Source organism: Pezoporus flaviventris, unplaced genomic scaffold (genome assembly GCF_033815535.1).
Source record: "Pezoporus flaviventris isolate CSIRO_AGI_PZ_B2104156 unplaced genomic scaffold, CSIRO_AGI_Pfla_v1 ptg000005l, whole genome shotgun sequence".
Classification (NCBI taxonomy): Eukaryota; Metazoa; Chordata; class Aves; order Psittaciformes; family Psittacidae; genus Pezoporus; species Pezoporus flaviventris.
The window spans coordinates 7,710,744-7,724,030 of NW_026892553.1; the positions used below are offsets into that span (position 1 = coordinate 7,710,744).

Consider the following 13,287-nt stretch of genomic DNA (forward strand, 5'->3'; position numbering starts at 1 on the left):
TCATTGGGTCTCCTACACAGCAGCAGGGGGAAGAACCACTTTTTTGCACTGAGGAAGGAGGGGACACATAGCCACAGTGACACAGGTACCAGTGGTGACAAACTGAAAGTAAAGCAGGCAGTAGGGCAACTGCTGGAGGAAACAACAGGGAATGGCAGAAAGTCTCCAGAGTCAGGGGCTGGCTTCACCCCAGCTCTGCTGTAGCCCTGTGCATGGCCCCATCTTTCCTCCTGTAACCAACTAGTCTGTAAGATCCGCAGGCAAGTGGTGACTTCCTTCTCCTGCCATGGCTTCTATCACAAGGCCTAAGTTTCAGGAAAAAAGGACAATCTACCAAAGTGGTAACTTCCCTAAAAGCTTTCCTATGGCATTGAGACTCTGGCACAAGGGAGGGTGAAGGAGAATTGGCTTTCCCTGAAGTGACTTTTGGTTATTTTCCCACCTGGTTCCCTTGTGAAAGATGAATGTAGCATACACCAAAGATGTGGCTGGAACTGTGCCTGTGTAGGGATTCTCAGAGGCTCTGCAAGGTGTCCTGAGCACCCTACCAGTGAGTCAGGGGTGCTGGGAAAGAGCAGTACCTCTTTAAGGCTATTTGCATAGCAGGGCCTAATTACAGTTGTTGATTCTGATGTTTTCAGTGTTGTTCATATTCCATTAAAGAATAATGCCGCTTAATTTGCAGCAGAGGGTCGCGGTTAACAGTGCACCCAATCACAAGACAGCCCTAATGACACTACTTCCCTACTTCTGGTAACACATAATTAAAAAATCACTTCATTTCCAGTTGTGTGGTTCTCCCCTCTCCCCCAATCTCCTGATTACTTTCTAAGCCATTTCATGATTATCTGTAAATATTTCAACACTTGTATCTACTAATGAGTCCATGGAAGAGTTAATACCTTGAGTGGCATAACTGTTTGCCATTCCCTTTCTAGTGCCGCATTGCAAGGAGTCATTTTCCACCTTGCACATGTGAGAGGAGGGGCTTTCCTTGCAGTGGGATTCGGTTTGTGCTCTCACAGTGGGGATGACAGAAAAGGGGTAGTACTCAGAAACCCCATCTCAAGTTAGAGGAGGGGTTTTGCAGGGTTTTGTAGTAGATGTGTATCTCTACAAATTGTTTTATGGTGGCTTCAACCTCAGTGAAAGGGCTGTCCTGTTTGCTGGCTGTGGGAGCTGCCTGTTAAAGGGGCTTAAGTAGAACTGGATATGAGTCTGGATCTAGCTGGGATGCTCACATCTGGAAGAGTTGGCTGAAATGTCTGGTTTCTGCCTTGAGACTAATACAGGTAATACAGCTCTTGCCCTGGGAGGGCAATAGGTCTGGCTGTGGCTGCCCTTGTGCGGTGCTCCTTCACAAGCTCATCTCGCATGTCACAGTCAGTGGCACTTACTGCAGCATGAGAGTGGCTTGGTCACGGGGTAAGGGAAGATCTGAATTTCCTAGCAAACCTCTGCCGATGGCTGCAGGTGAGAGGATGTGGAGTGACATGTGCCCTGATGCCTGTTGTTGAAATGGGGAATCTGTTCTCTAATCCAAGTGCAGGTCTGCTCTGAAAAGCCGCTATACAACTGCTGCTTTCTCACTTCATAGATCTGCTTCCTGTATTTGTCTGGTATCTTGGGTATTAAAATCCACTTGGGGTTTTCAGACTGAGCACTCAGAGCTGACAGAGTGATGGAGGAGTGAGCTGAAGTATCTTTCCAGCCAGTGTGTTGCATGGGCTTGATTGCTATGTTCTTTGTATGGTCAATCAGTAACACCTTATGCAAGCCCACTGGGAGCCTACTGATGGTCTCTGAAGGCATTATTTGGAATAACCAGAGATAATTGTATAACTAGGGGGTAATTAACTTCCAGGAATTGAAGAATCAAGCATTGGCTGCACTGCTTCTAAGGGTGAGCCTGTAAAGCCTGGAATTAGAGAAATGTGCTCAAATGATTAGAGAAGAATACATGTGATTCAGAAATTTTTGATAATTGGGGAATGTGAGGCTGTTTAAAATCACATCCGTGCATTTCTAGGCAATTCTTTAATAGCAGATAAGGCAGGAAGGCTTGAATATGGTCCTAACGCAATCCCTTTATGTTTCAGGTAACCCTGTCACAGTGGGAATGAGCATCCATATCTCCAGCATTGACCAGATCTCTGAAGTCAACATGGTAAGTTTGGGAGCCAAAAAAAAACCTAATAAGCTGTTCTTCCCTTTTCTGTTTGAGGTGTGCTTCCAAGACAATGGCTCCTTGGAGCCACCTCAGATCTGAGGGTGCATTCTGAAAAGCAGGGTAGTCACACCCCTGCTTCCTTCACCTCCTACTACAGATCTTTCCTGCAGCTGGGAAGGTGTTGGAGGAGGAGTGACACTTCTCTGGTACTGAAGAAGTGGGCTTTTTCTTCTGCTCTAGACACAGAATTTTGAGGGGTGATGAGAGCTCTGGTTTAAGACAGAATTCTTCCTCACTAAACCATCAGGGATTCAAGGATGATTTCCCCACGTATGATGAAAGAGACAATCAAACACTCAACTGAGCTCTAGAAATTACATTTTTCTCCCAAATTTCTTAGCATGCTGGTTTCAGTCTGAGCCTTGAACCTTCCTCCCCCTGAGTAGCCTGTGTTACTGACATTGCCTCTCAGTTGTCCCCCGTAGCCTCAGCCCAACCCTAAGCTGAAACAAGCCTGAACTCACTGAAACAATGCTTTGCAAGACAGGACTGGCATGTGGGACCTCTGTGGTACACACCTACCCCTGCTGCTGGTACTTGTGATGTGATTGGACATGCTGGAAGACTGTAGTTCTCTTCCTAATGTGTGGTAAATTCCAGTAGGGTCAGTCAACGTCTATACTGGCACGCTGAAGTATCCCTGTGAACACGTGGATGGAGGAGCTCTGCTGGCACCTCTGGAGCTAGTGGCATCTTATCCAGAGTATACTCACATCCCTTATACTTCTGTGCTGGTTGCACAGCCACCTTACAGAGCCATTAATGCTTATGCCTTAAAAGAGTAGATGATAATTGTACTTTTCAGTTGACACGAAGGCAGTGGTGGCTTTACAGGCAGCCTGCGCCTGCCAAGTTGGGAAACGGTGGCTTTTCATGTTTACTGGTGGCAATTTGGCATTTCCTTGGAGATCTGCACTGGAAAGAGAGGCATCTGATGGAACTCTGGTTTTGGTTGGCACTTTTAGGCTGGAGTTTTTCATACCACTGAGAAGAAAATACCTGCTCGGATAGCAACAGTTTGGGGTGATGTTTGAAACTTACATTGGTCATGGTTTGGATACACATCCAAGCCTGTGGTATCTGTACCTCAGAAGCCCCTAGCGTCTAGCAGAGGACATAGATTGCACTGATCACTGCCTAATCTTGCCTTCTGCCTTCCTACCCAGAGGCTTTTCCTCCAATCCCCTTTCCAAGAGGCTGAGTGGAGTGGAAGGCTGGTGGGTATCTCCTGGCAGCAGCTGTCCTGTTCCTCAGTTCCTTACCCATTCAGGAGAATCCTAGGCCAGTTTAGAGCTCTTGCTGTTCAAGTCAATTAAAACCTTGGTCTCCCAGTGCTCCTGTCCTATTTAGCTGTTTCTGGACTCTCCTGCCCTGTTTCCCTGGCCCACCAGCTATTCTGCTGTTGCATGGTGGGGAGGAGGGGAGGAGAGACAATCTGAGTAAGTCATTTTTGTTTCCAAACTGCTTGAAAATCCTGGATGCAAATGACCCAGGGTGAAGGGCCAACCATAAACATCCACGTTCTCATGAAACAGCTTCTTCTGCAGGCTCTTTGCTATCATCCCACCATTACCATATTTATCTGCATGGTGTGTTACACCTTGGTCGAGTAACAGTGACACTGGGCAGTGTGTACAGTCAGAAAATCAAGTACAGACCTATGTTCCCATTGCATTGGTTAGTTGTGTTTGAGGTTAGGCTCAACTTAGAAGAGCCAGATGGCTTAACCTAGTTCCATCTATCTTGCCTGTCAGGCCAGAGCTCAACTTTGAGTCATCTCCTCCCCCAGTCTCAACTTGGACCTGAATTTTCCTATGCAATGAACCAGCTGTCACCTTCCTTGCAGAATGAACAATTTGGGGTCTGGATCTGTAGCTTAAGACCCCAGCTTACACAGACATAAAGGAGTGAGGGATTTAGTTCTCACCTTACCTGTACCACCTGCACTGATCATCTTCTCTAGACCTGAGAAGATAGCTGAGCACTGCAGAAGCAGGTTCAGGATGAGTCTCCTGCTGGAGATGTGTCTGTGGACTACAAAGGCTGATAAAGTGCTTTGTCATACCTGTTGTGAAGATCTGTGGCCAGGCCTTAGCAATGCTTTCCAACCCTTGCCATGGGAATGCGATGCTCTCCCCTCTCCAGTAAACAACTGCTTCCCTCTGCCTGAGAATGGCTGGAGCAAATGTGTATGCATGGAGCTGGGCAGAAACAGCAGCAATAATGTCTCTGTGGGATGCATGGGAGAGCAGGTTTCCTGGCATGGACCTTTATCCACATGCTGCTCTGGATCTTGCAGAACTTGGGCAGCCCTGTTGGTGGACATTATGCGTTTTAATGGATATATATTCTTCTGCCTTTCCCTTCACGTTCATGCCATGCTCTGTTGATACTGGGAAGGCATGTCACTTCTAGGCTTCTCACTACCCCTCCTGGCTCTCTGTTTTAATTGACAAGCACAATCTGCCCATGCTTCTTGCATTTATTAAGGCAAGGGGAGAATGGGGAAAAAGTGAGAACATGTGAGAACCTACACAAGATCAAGGTCTATAAGCACCATGGAGAGGTAGCTTCAAAAAGGGGTTGAAAAATCAGAATCCTCTTGAAGAACAAACATTTAGGGAGCAGAGGAATTCTCATGTGATATGAGTTTCCTGAAGAGATTTTCTGGGCATCGGTCTTCTATGTGACAGATGCCCCAGGGAAAGGGCTGTGCCTTATCCCTGCTCTGGACATGGATACTGGCAAGAAAAACAAGGCATTTTTTGGCATCATGTGTGATTGGGAAAGGGACTGTGCAATGAATAAATTAAAGGCACACAAGTGAAGCTGTGCTGTCATGGCAACCAAATAGTTTCTATTGTTCCACAAGGAGTATTATTACTTACTGCCCCTTGTAGGATAATTAATTAATCCTCAGACATCCTTTTGGGAACAATGACCCTGGTGCTGGGGCTGGGCAGGCTGAGGAGAGCCCCCAGCTCTCCTGTGTCTTGCCCTGGGACTCCCAGTGCCTGCTGGCTGTGTGATGGCAGGGAACAAGTGCTGTCAGTGATTAGCTGTTTCATGATTCCAGAGGTTGCTTTCCACACAAGTCCAGCTGGATGTGGAGGAATACAGCTTCACTCATGACCTAAAGAATACTCCTTGCCTTCACTTGCATAGGAACTGTATTCCCAAAGCGATGATAAAGTGACATTTCAATCCTGGAGGATAGAGGACTCTCTACAAAGGCAACACAGTTAAGTCTTTATGCTGGAAGTTCCCAGACACTCTGATATACAGAACGCTTTCCTGCTGCCTGCACATGCTGTGTGTTTCCTGGTGCCACACAGTACAAATTTGATGTACCTCTATCTCCTTGAAGGTCGTGCCCAGATATTTCTCAGAGGATGGAGTCACGAGAGCATGCAGGATGTTCTTGGGTACAGTACTGGCCTTGTAATGGTCTCCCAGTGATAAGGGACCAAAACTACTACTAAAAAAAATGGCACCCTGTTCATCATAGCTGCCGCCTGTGTGTGGTCAGCCGTATGTTCAAGCTCACCTGCTAGAGTAATGCTTTATTACTGCTTACTCCTCTTAGCCCTGTGAAGCAATGCTGAGCTGCAGCCTCCATTCTTGTCAGTGACTAGAAGGATTATTTGGGGAGCCAAGATCAGTGACATCAATTGAAATGCCTGGGAAAAGGTGCCAAGGACAGGCCAAATAGGTATCGGGGAGGGCATGTTTGACTGACAAACCCTCTGGGAAGTGCTGATCCATGAAGATGAAATGTCTAGCTGGGAGTCTTTTCATATCCTGCACAAATTTGCAAGTTGGGGATTTAAAGGCAGTCTGCAAAGAGGAAAATATTCATAATAATGTTCAGTAGCTCAGAAGATCTGCATAGAATGGAAGGATGGTATATCCTAGCTCTCCTTAAAGGAAATGGGCTGGATGAATGATCTGCTGAATGCCATTTTGCTACAGATGGTTGATCGCAGTAAGCATGGAACACATGCAGGTATTTATAGATGCTCATTGGTGCATAGTGGTACTTGGACAGTGCTATGTTCAGAACTCTTAGTATGGTACCCCGGTTATTGGAGAGCCTATTAGTTCTTCTGACCCAGGAGAATGAAAAGCACTGGCAGTGTGGACCTCAAGACACCCTGCAGCTGAAGCAGCATGCAGGTTTCTGTCCTTGTGGTACATGGTCTGAGTACTGCCCAAAGTCACTATCACCTTAGTGGTCTGCTTCAACCAGCCTGCTTTGGTGGATCCAATTCTGACTGTATCCTGAATCAGTGGCTTCAGAAGGAGCTGGAAGTCTTTCCCCACTCTTATATGTCCTTTCAGCACACAGCTGAAGACTAGCATGTTCAGGGCATATTGTACTTTCTCTATGGTGGGACAAGAGGCTAATACTTCCAACTGTAGCCTTTCCTCTCTCTAGGTAATCTCTGGGGACATATTTTTCTAGTACCTGACAGTACAGATTCAAGCATTGATGAACTATTTCAATAAGAAGAACAACAGAAGTTCTGTATGCATTTGAAATACGAGATGGTTCCCCTTCATAACGCTTCAATTTTCGTGCCCTATGATCTGTGCAGTTTAAACCTGCTCTCTCCCGCATATCTGCACACCGTAGACAGCTTGGAGCATCCAGCCATGTAGCTGTGATTTCTTTGTGACTCCTATAATTTATTCATCCCAAGATGCTCTCCTACATCTGCAATAACATCGTTTCAGTTTGTATAGCACTAGCTTTAAAGTTTTATAAACCTGGTGACAAGTTGAAAAGTTACAAAAGGATTGTTGTAGAGGGATAGCGCAAGAAACAAGGCTTCCAGATAGAAATGTTTGCAGGAATATACGTGTTAAAGGAACGATGCCTGTGGGATTGGTAATACCTTTTGCAGTGCAGATAGGTTAGAGGTTGGTGCAAGATGATTGGCAGAGCTGGCCTTGATGCTTCATTGCTTCCTGCTCCCTACTCATGTATGACCTGTTGCCATGCTACTGTCTTGTCAGAGCGACTGTACTTGTGCTGGCGTAATGCCTGCTATTTCCCAACTTCCCAAAGCTTGCTTGAAATATAAACTGGCTTGTTTGGCAAAGAAGTTTTCCCTGTTTGAGAGATGTAAAACGCATCCCAAGACAGCAATGAGCAGCAAGGGTGTTAAATTGGCTTTTATCTCAAAAGAAAGTGGATCAGGTTGCGTGTAAGGGTGATCTTGACCAGGGCAGTTATGCCATTGTCAATGGGGCATCACTCTTCTCACTCCATCAAATTTTCCTTCTATTAATTAGGCATGCTTGAGATAGCCTTTGTGGTGGAATCTGTCCTGATCAAGCTTTGGAGTTCTGTTTTCACTGAAATATGAAAAAGCACCAATTAGTTGAATTTCAATTCCAGTGTAAGTCATGCACAGTAATATGTGTGCTTGACTGCTCTATGCTGGGCGTATTTGATGAAAGAAGGCAGTGTGGATGGCTAGGCTCCATGAGAGGCTTTCTTTGGTACCGAACACAGCAACCTCTTAGGCTCTATATTCTCCTTTTCAGAGCTCTTTGCCTTTGGACCTTTTCAGGAAAGGAGAAGGGAAAGGCAGAAAAAAATATATCCATGTGAATTGTTGATCTGGAGGCATGATGTCCAATCTATTCTCAAACTGTTCTGACAATCAAATTGTGTATGCAAAATGCTGGTTTCCTTGGGGCTGATGCAGCTTTGGCAGTAGCCTGTGAGGACTCTCATCATACCCTCTGTATGCTTGTAATAACGAATATAAGCAACTTCACTGCACTATGCCCCTGAAAAGGATTTTCCATTGGTATAGATGTTTGGAGCTTTAGAAACCAAGATTTTTTAAGAAGAGGCTTCTACTATTTTACTGTATCTATACTACCATATATCTTTTTCAAATATATTAGCATTTTTCTTACTCTTAACTAAGAATGTTCTGTTTTGTTGTCATCCCTGTGCAGTGGAGAAATGACATACAGATATTTCCCAGTCAGTCTGTTCTATGTCCCTGGGTATCCAAAGGTTTTTAAAAAGCAAAGGTTAAAGCATTTAAATCCTGCAGTCTGAGGGGAGTTATATACAATGAGATACAAGTATGACATGACACTCCAGTGCTGTAAATGTTTCCATGTAGCCTAGGGTATCTCCAGCCCTGTGATACTGTGGTATCTACACTGAGCCTGTGCGTATACATTACATCTTGGTATTTAAGGCTGCTGAATATTGAAGACTGCCAAAATTTAGTGAAACTAAGAGGCAGTTTTGATGCTGAGCTGTAATGGAACTGCAGGGACTGTAGTCCTGTTGGGTTGCTGTAGGTTTCTGGGATGGTAGTGTGGCAGGTAGCAAAGGATGCAGCGGAGCCTTGGTGCTGGAGAGCAGCCAGATCCTACAGTGTGGTGTAGTAAGACTGGTAAACTCTAACTTAGGGTGAGATATCCCCAGCAACAGCAAGTAGCTTGTGCGTAAACATACAACCACTTGGCTAGCTGAAGGAAAGCAGCATCATCTTCATGCTTTCCTTCTGCTAGAGGGATGTTTGGAGAAACAAAAGATAGTTTTAGCAGGGTGGAGAGTAACCTCCAAACCTTCTAGACATAGCAGCTTTGAGCTGGTCTCTTCTGCAGGCAGGAGATGCCACTGCCTGCTCTGTGGCCCATCTAGGTATATGGGAAGAGTAGAAATTGACTGAGCTTCTAGAAACATCTTTGCAGCAAAGCAGATGTCAGGGACCCATCTTATCTGCCATTGCTAGATTTGAGGTTGCTTCGTCTATCCTTGCAGTGGTGACATCCTGCTACTGCTGAGGCTCTTATACAGTCTAAGACAAGAATCAGGTGTGGATATGTGTTCACCATATTGTGCTTTTCTTTGACATAAATCCCACAGATTATGCTGAAGGATCCCTTTAACTACGGTAGTGCATGAGGACAAGTTAAGCATCTGGCCTCAGGGGTACTTTGCAGTGTGATGGTAGAGGGGTGTGGATGCTTAAATTTAAATAACCAGTGGTCCCCTTTCTGCCCCAAAGACAAGAATGGTCTTTCCACAGGAGAAGAGCTCTTGCACAGGATAGTTAAGAATAAAACAAACTTGTGAAAAGGCCTGAAGTGCTCCCCATTCATTGGTCCTGAAATTGGTTGCAAACAGATGAGATTGTCCTGGCTTAAAGAGGAGAAAATAGGTCAGTGTGACTCATGTGTCAATATTTACTGCATTTATGGCAACTTGCGGAAGGGAAAAATCTTATCTGTCTTCCATAATATTTCACAGTTTATCCCATTCCCATGACAAAATTCTCCCTATGCCCTTGGTCCTGGTGTTGCTTGGCTGCAGAGACAGCCCAGTAAATTCACTACATCTTTGAGTCAAGTTGCTAAGTAACAACCCAAAGATCACAGTAGAGTTTCTTCCAATGCCGTGGCCAGCTGAAAGCTAGGGTCTGCACAAAGCAACAGGAATTCCTTCTGAGACACAGGTCTCAAGGACTTGGTGCATGTGTAGACTGGTAAAGCAGTAGTCCTGCCGGGTCCTTGCCACTGTACTGCCTGGAGGTGTCCTCATGTGGGAGAGGACACCTTTATCCCTTCTCCTATAAAGGGGTCCCCTATGCTTGTGCTGAAGGGCTCTGATGCTTTGAACATTAATTGTGCCCTTGAATGAATGTCCTTGTTGGCTGAATTGAATGATTTTGCCATGCACATAGACCATTAGATGGTGAACTGTGGAAACCTAGCTGAAACAAGCTCTCTGTTGAAGAAAGACCGTGAACTGCTGGACTAGAGAATGTGTCTCTGCCCCTGAGGCTTTCTATTCTACAATGCTTGTTTCTTCCTAGGCATCTTGCAGCATTCACATGATATTTTAATGGGAGAATTTCCAGAAATCTTTGTCTGCATAACTGGAAAGTGTTGATTATGGCAAAGCTGCGGGGTAGACTGGCTGATTCCTAGCCTGGACCTTGACGTTTGCAGCACAAATAAAAAGTGGTGGCAATGCTTGTTCCAAATGATTCCCCCTGTGTCTCTATCCATGATGCTGTTATCTCTATGAAGCAGCTTTTGAAGTCCTCCAGTATCACCAGTTCAAGCCCCAGGAGGGCTGAGTCAACCCTGCTCCAGTGCTCAGAAGCAGAGTTCACACGTTTTTCTCACTAGGCAATTTCCCAAATGAGAGCATCTCTGTGCTCTCATGAAGAGGCTAAGTTCTCTCTGCATTTCGTTAGGTGACTCCACCCCACGGCAGGAAAGAAGTCATGTTGGAGAGGATGAGGGTCCATGGCTATATAGTTTGCAGCATGCTTTCAGCTGAACAGTGCTATGTATTGCAGTGCTCCATCTGTTCCTGTATCAGCCAAGTTATCTTTAGATCTGAACCTGTCAGTGTTGTATGGTGGTGGCATGAACTGCTTCAGCTTGCACCCTGGCATTCCTGTAGTAGTTAGAATTGCTACTGCAGCAAACTTTGCCCAGGATAAAAATGTCATCTTTTCTTTTCCTGCTTTAGTTTTATTCAGGTTTTTACACAGGCAGAACTCCCACAACCTTTATATATATATTTTTTTTATATATATATTAAAAAGCTGCCAGTATTTGAGAGCAATGTTCCAAACTGCCACCTGTTTCAATAGCAATACTGCAGCATTGGAGAGAATTACTGCAGAATGTTGAAGTATCTTCCCACAAGTGAAATCTTTGTGTGGTTTGACTGAAAACCAAATTAGATGCTGAGAATCTGACCTTCTGACATCTTGTCATATATACATTTAAAGCATCTAGCAGCAGAGAGTGCATGTGCGCAAGAGTGCCAGCGCCTCAATATAGAACCTAAATCCAAATACAAGTGTGTGCGTGTGGTGTTGCTATTTGAATATGTAAATAAATGCGGCTATATATAGCTCTATATGTTATGTACATGTTAAGTGAAGGTGGCAGATATGACAGCTGAATAGCTTTGCTGTTTCTGAATGCTGGTAGAAGCTCCCTGCATGCTCCCTACCTCTCTCGTGCTTGCTCTTACCCCTCTCAGCTTTTCTTCTATCACATTTCTCAGGCCTCTGGAGAAGATTGTGTGTGGGGACAGGAGTTGTTAATATTCTGAGTCTGTGCTGAGTTGCTAGGCTACAGAGAAAAATGAACATTCAAGGAAAAGGGATGGTAAAAGGAAGAGTATCTGCTGAGCTGTTTGGAGATCCAGAAAGGTCCTTCAGTCAGACAGAAGGGATCTTTTGGGGCAAGGAAAGTGTCCATGCACGTGGGGTGAAATGAGGGTAGTTTCTGCTGCCTGACACAAGTAGAGTCTCAGGTCAGCTTCAGCCAGAAAAATGGCAGAGGAAGGAGTAAAAGGCAAGATGCACTGGCCTCTTCTATGTCACTGCTTGCAAGGTATGCACAGCTGGCCTTCTAGTGTCTGTGCCAGGGTGCAGTGGGTCACCAGGTTGGAGTATTCCCTCTTTGCAGGGTGTGCTGAGCTCCCATCTGAGGCTCTAGTGAAGGGGGAAGGAGACCCAAAACACTCACGGCTCACAGGTTGGACCTCATCTCCTTTTTCCACTGCAGCAAACTTCTATCACAGTAGCTCCTTTAACTTCAGTGTGACTGCAGAGGAAGGCAGCCATTGGCTTGTGTTCCCCGGTCCATCCCCTTTGATACATTCCTAGGTCATGGATACCCTGTTATCCATAAAGAGTTTGCAACTAAGGTTCAAGGGGACTTGAGGTTTTACAATACACAAGCTCCTGTCCAAGCCTAGTTTTCCTGAGTCTTAGTCTAGTTCCTGAACACAAAGCCTCTTCGTTTTCAACTGTCCCCCCATGAATGAGTGTCAGGTATTTAGCTGTGCAGGCTGTGAACCATCAGACCTACCTTGTGTCTACTCTTCTGGAAGGATGGCTTTACCCTATGCTCCTGTTCCTTTCCACCAGATTTCTGTACCCTCTCAGTGTTACTAGCTGTATCAGAACCCTTAGAAAAATCAAATAGCGCTTTTGGGTATTTTTATTATCTGGATACTTTATTTACCGAGCTCACATGGGCTCCCTGCCAATAACTTTCAGCCAGCTCTGCAAATAGAGCTCCTTGGCTCCAGGACTGTTGGTCCTGGTACTGCAGAGAGCACTCAGCATGGACAGAGACTGCAGCTTGCTCTCTGCCATCCAGTTGGCTATGAAGTCAAAGTCTGCTTGCTTGTGGACCTCCACAGCCTGCTGAAATCTCCTTTTGTTTCATGCATCCAGCTTGACTTGCTCAGCAGAAACAGGAGTGTTTCATACAGCTGCCTTCTGAATGCTATTGTCAGTTAACTACAGGGCACCCATCCATCAGGTTTATGAACCTGCAGCAAAGACTCGGGTTGCTAAAGTGGGGGAATGATAATATGGGCCATATTGTGTTCTCTGCTGCTGGTGGCAGCCTGGATTGGTTCCTTTGGTTTTATCCTGACTTAACCAAGGGCAGACTAACCCATGGATGGAGGCAGAGGTAGATTGAGGGACCACAGATATGGCTGTGCAGAATACTCCTATGTAGAAGCAGTCACCCCAGATCTACAACTGGGTCTCTGCAGGCAGGAGTCTTAGGGTTTTCAAGTGCCATAGGTTGCATCCAGCTTACTTGGGCTTGTTGAAAAGTAGGTCTTCTTTTTCAAAGTACAGGGCTGTTATTCTTTACCTTTTGGAGACCATCATTGACCTAACTGTTCTATTGCCAGAAATAGATTTTACTCTTCCGCATTTCACCATCTTATCTGCTTACGCCCAGTTATCCTTCCTACATGATCCAACTTTGCTTTCTGCAGGAAATAAACCCATTCTAACTGTTTGGTCAAGCCAATCTGTGCCAGCCTAGTTGAGGTGATCTGCTCAGGACACCTTAGCTGTCTTACATCATTTAAAGGATTTGTTAGACTCTGGCCACCTCCTGGGCAATGACGTCTTTGTGACAATTTTCAGAACCTGGAATGTCGAGCTTTCCTTCTCCAAGTTAAAACAGTGTCTTTAAATTACTGCATGTCTTGATAAATGTTGCAGACAGCCTCATGGTTT

The 13,287-nt window shown here is 45.3% G+C and overlaps 1 protein-coding gene across 2 annotated transcripts in view; it reads left to right on the forward strand.

Annotated features, from left to right (window-relative positions):
- The window catches only part of LOC133265433 (gamma-aminobutyric acid receptor subunit beta-4), a 72,780-nt gene that overhangs the window by 25,391 nt on the left and 34,102 nt on the right, over nt 1–13,287 (forward strand). For both annotated transcript variants that reach the window (XM_061445952.1, XM_061445951.1), the window contains exon 3: nt 2,100–2,167. In XM_061445952.1, the coding sequence (XP_061301936.1) occupies nt 2,100–2,167 (68 nt within the window). The remainder of the gene's footprint in view (nt 1–2,099; nt 2,168–13,287) is intronic.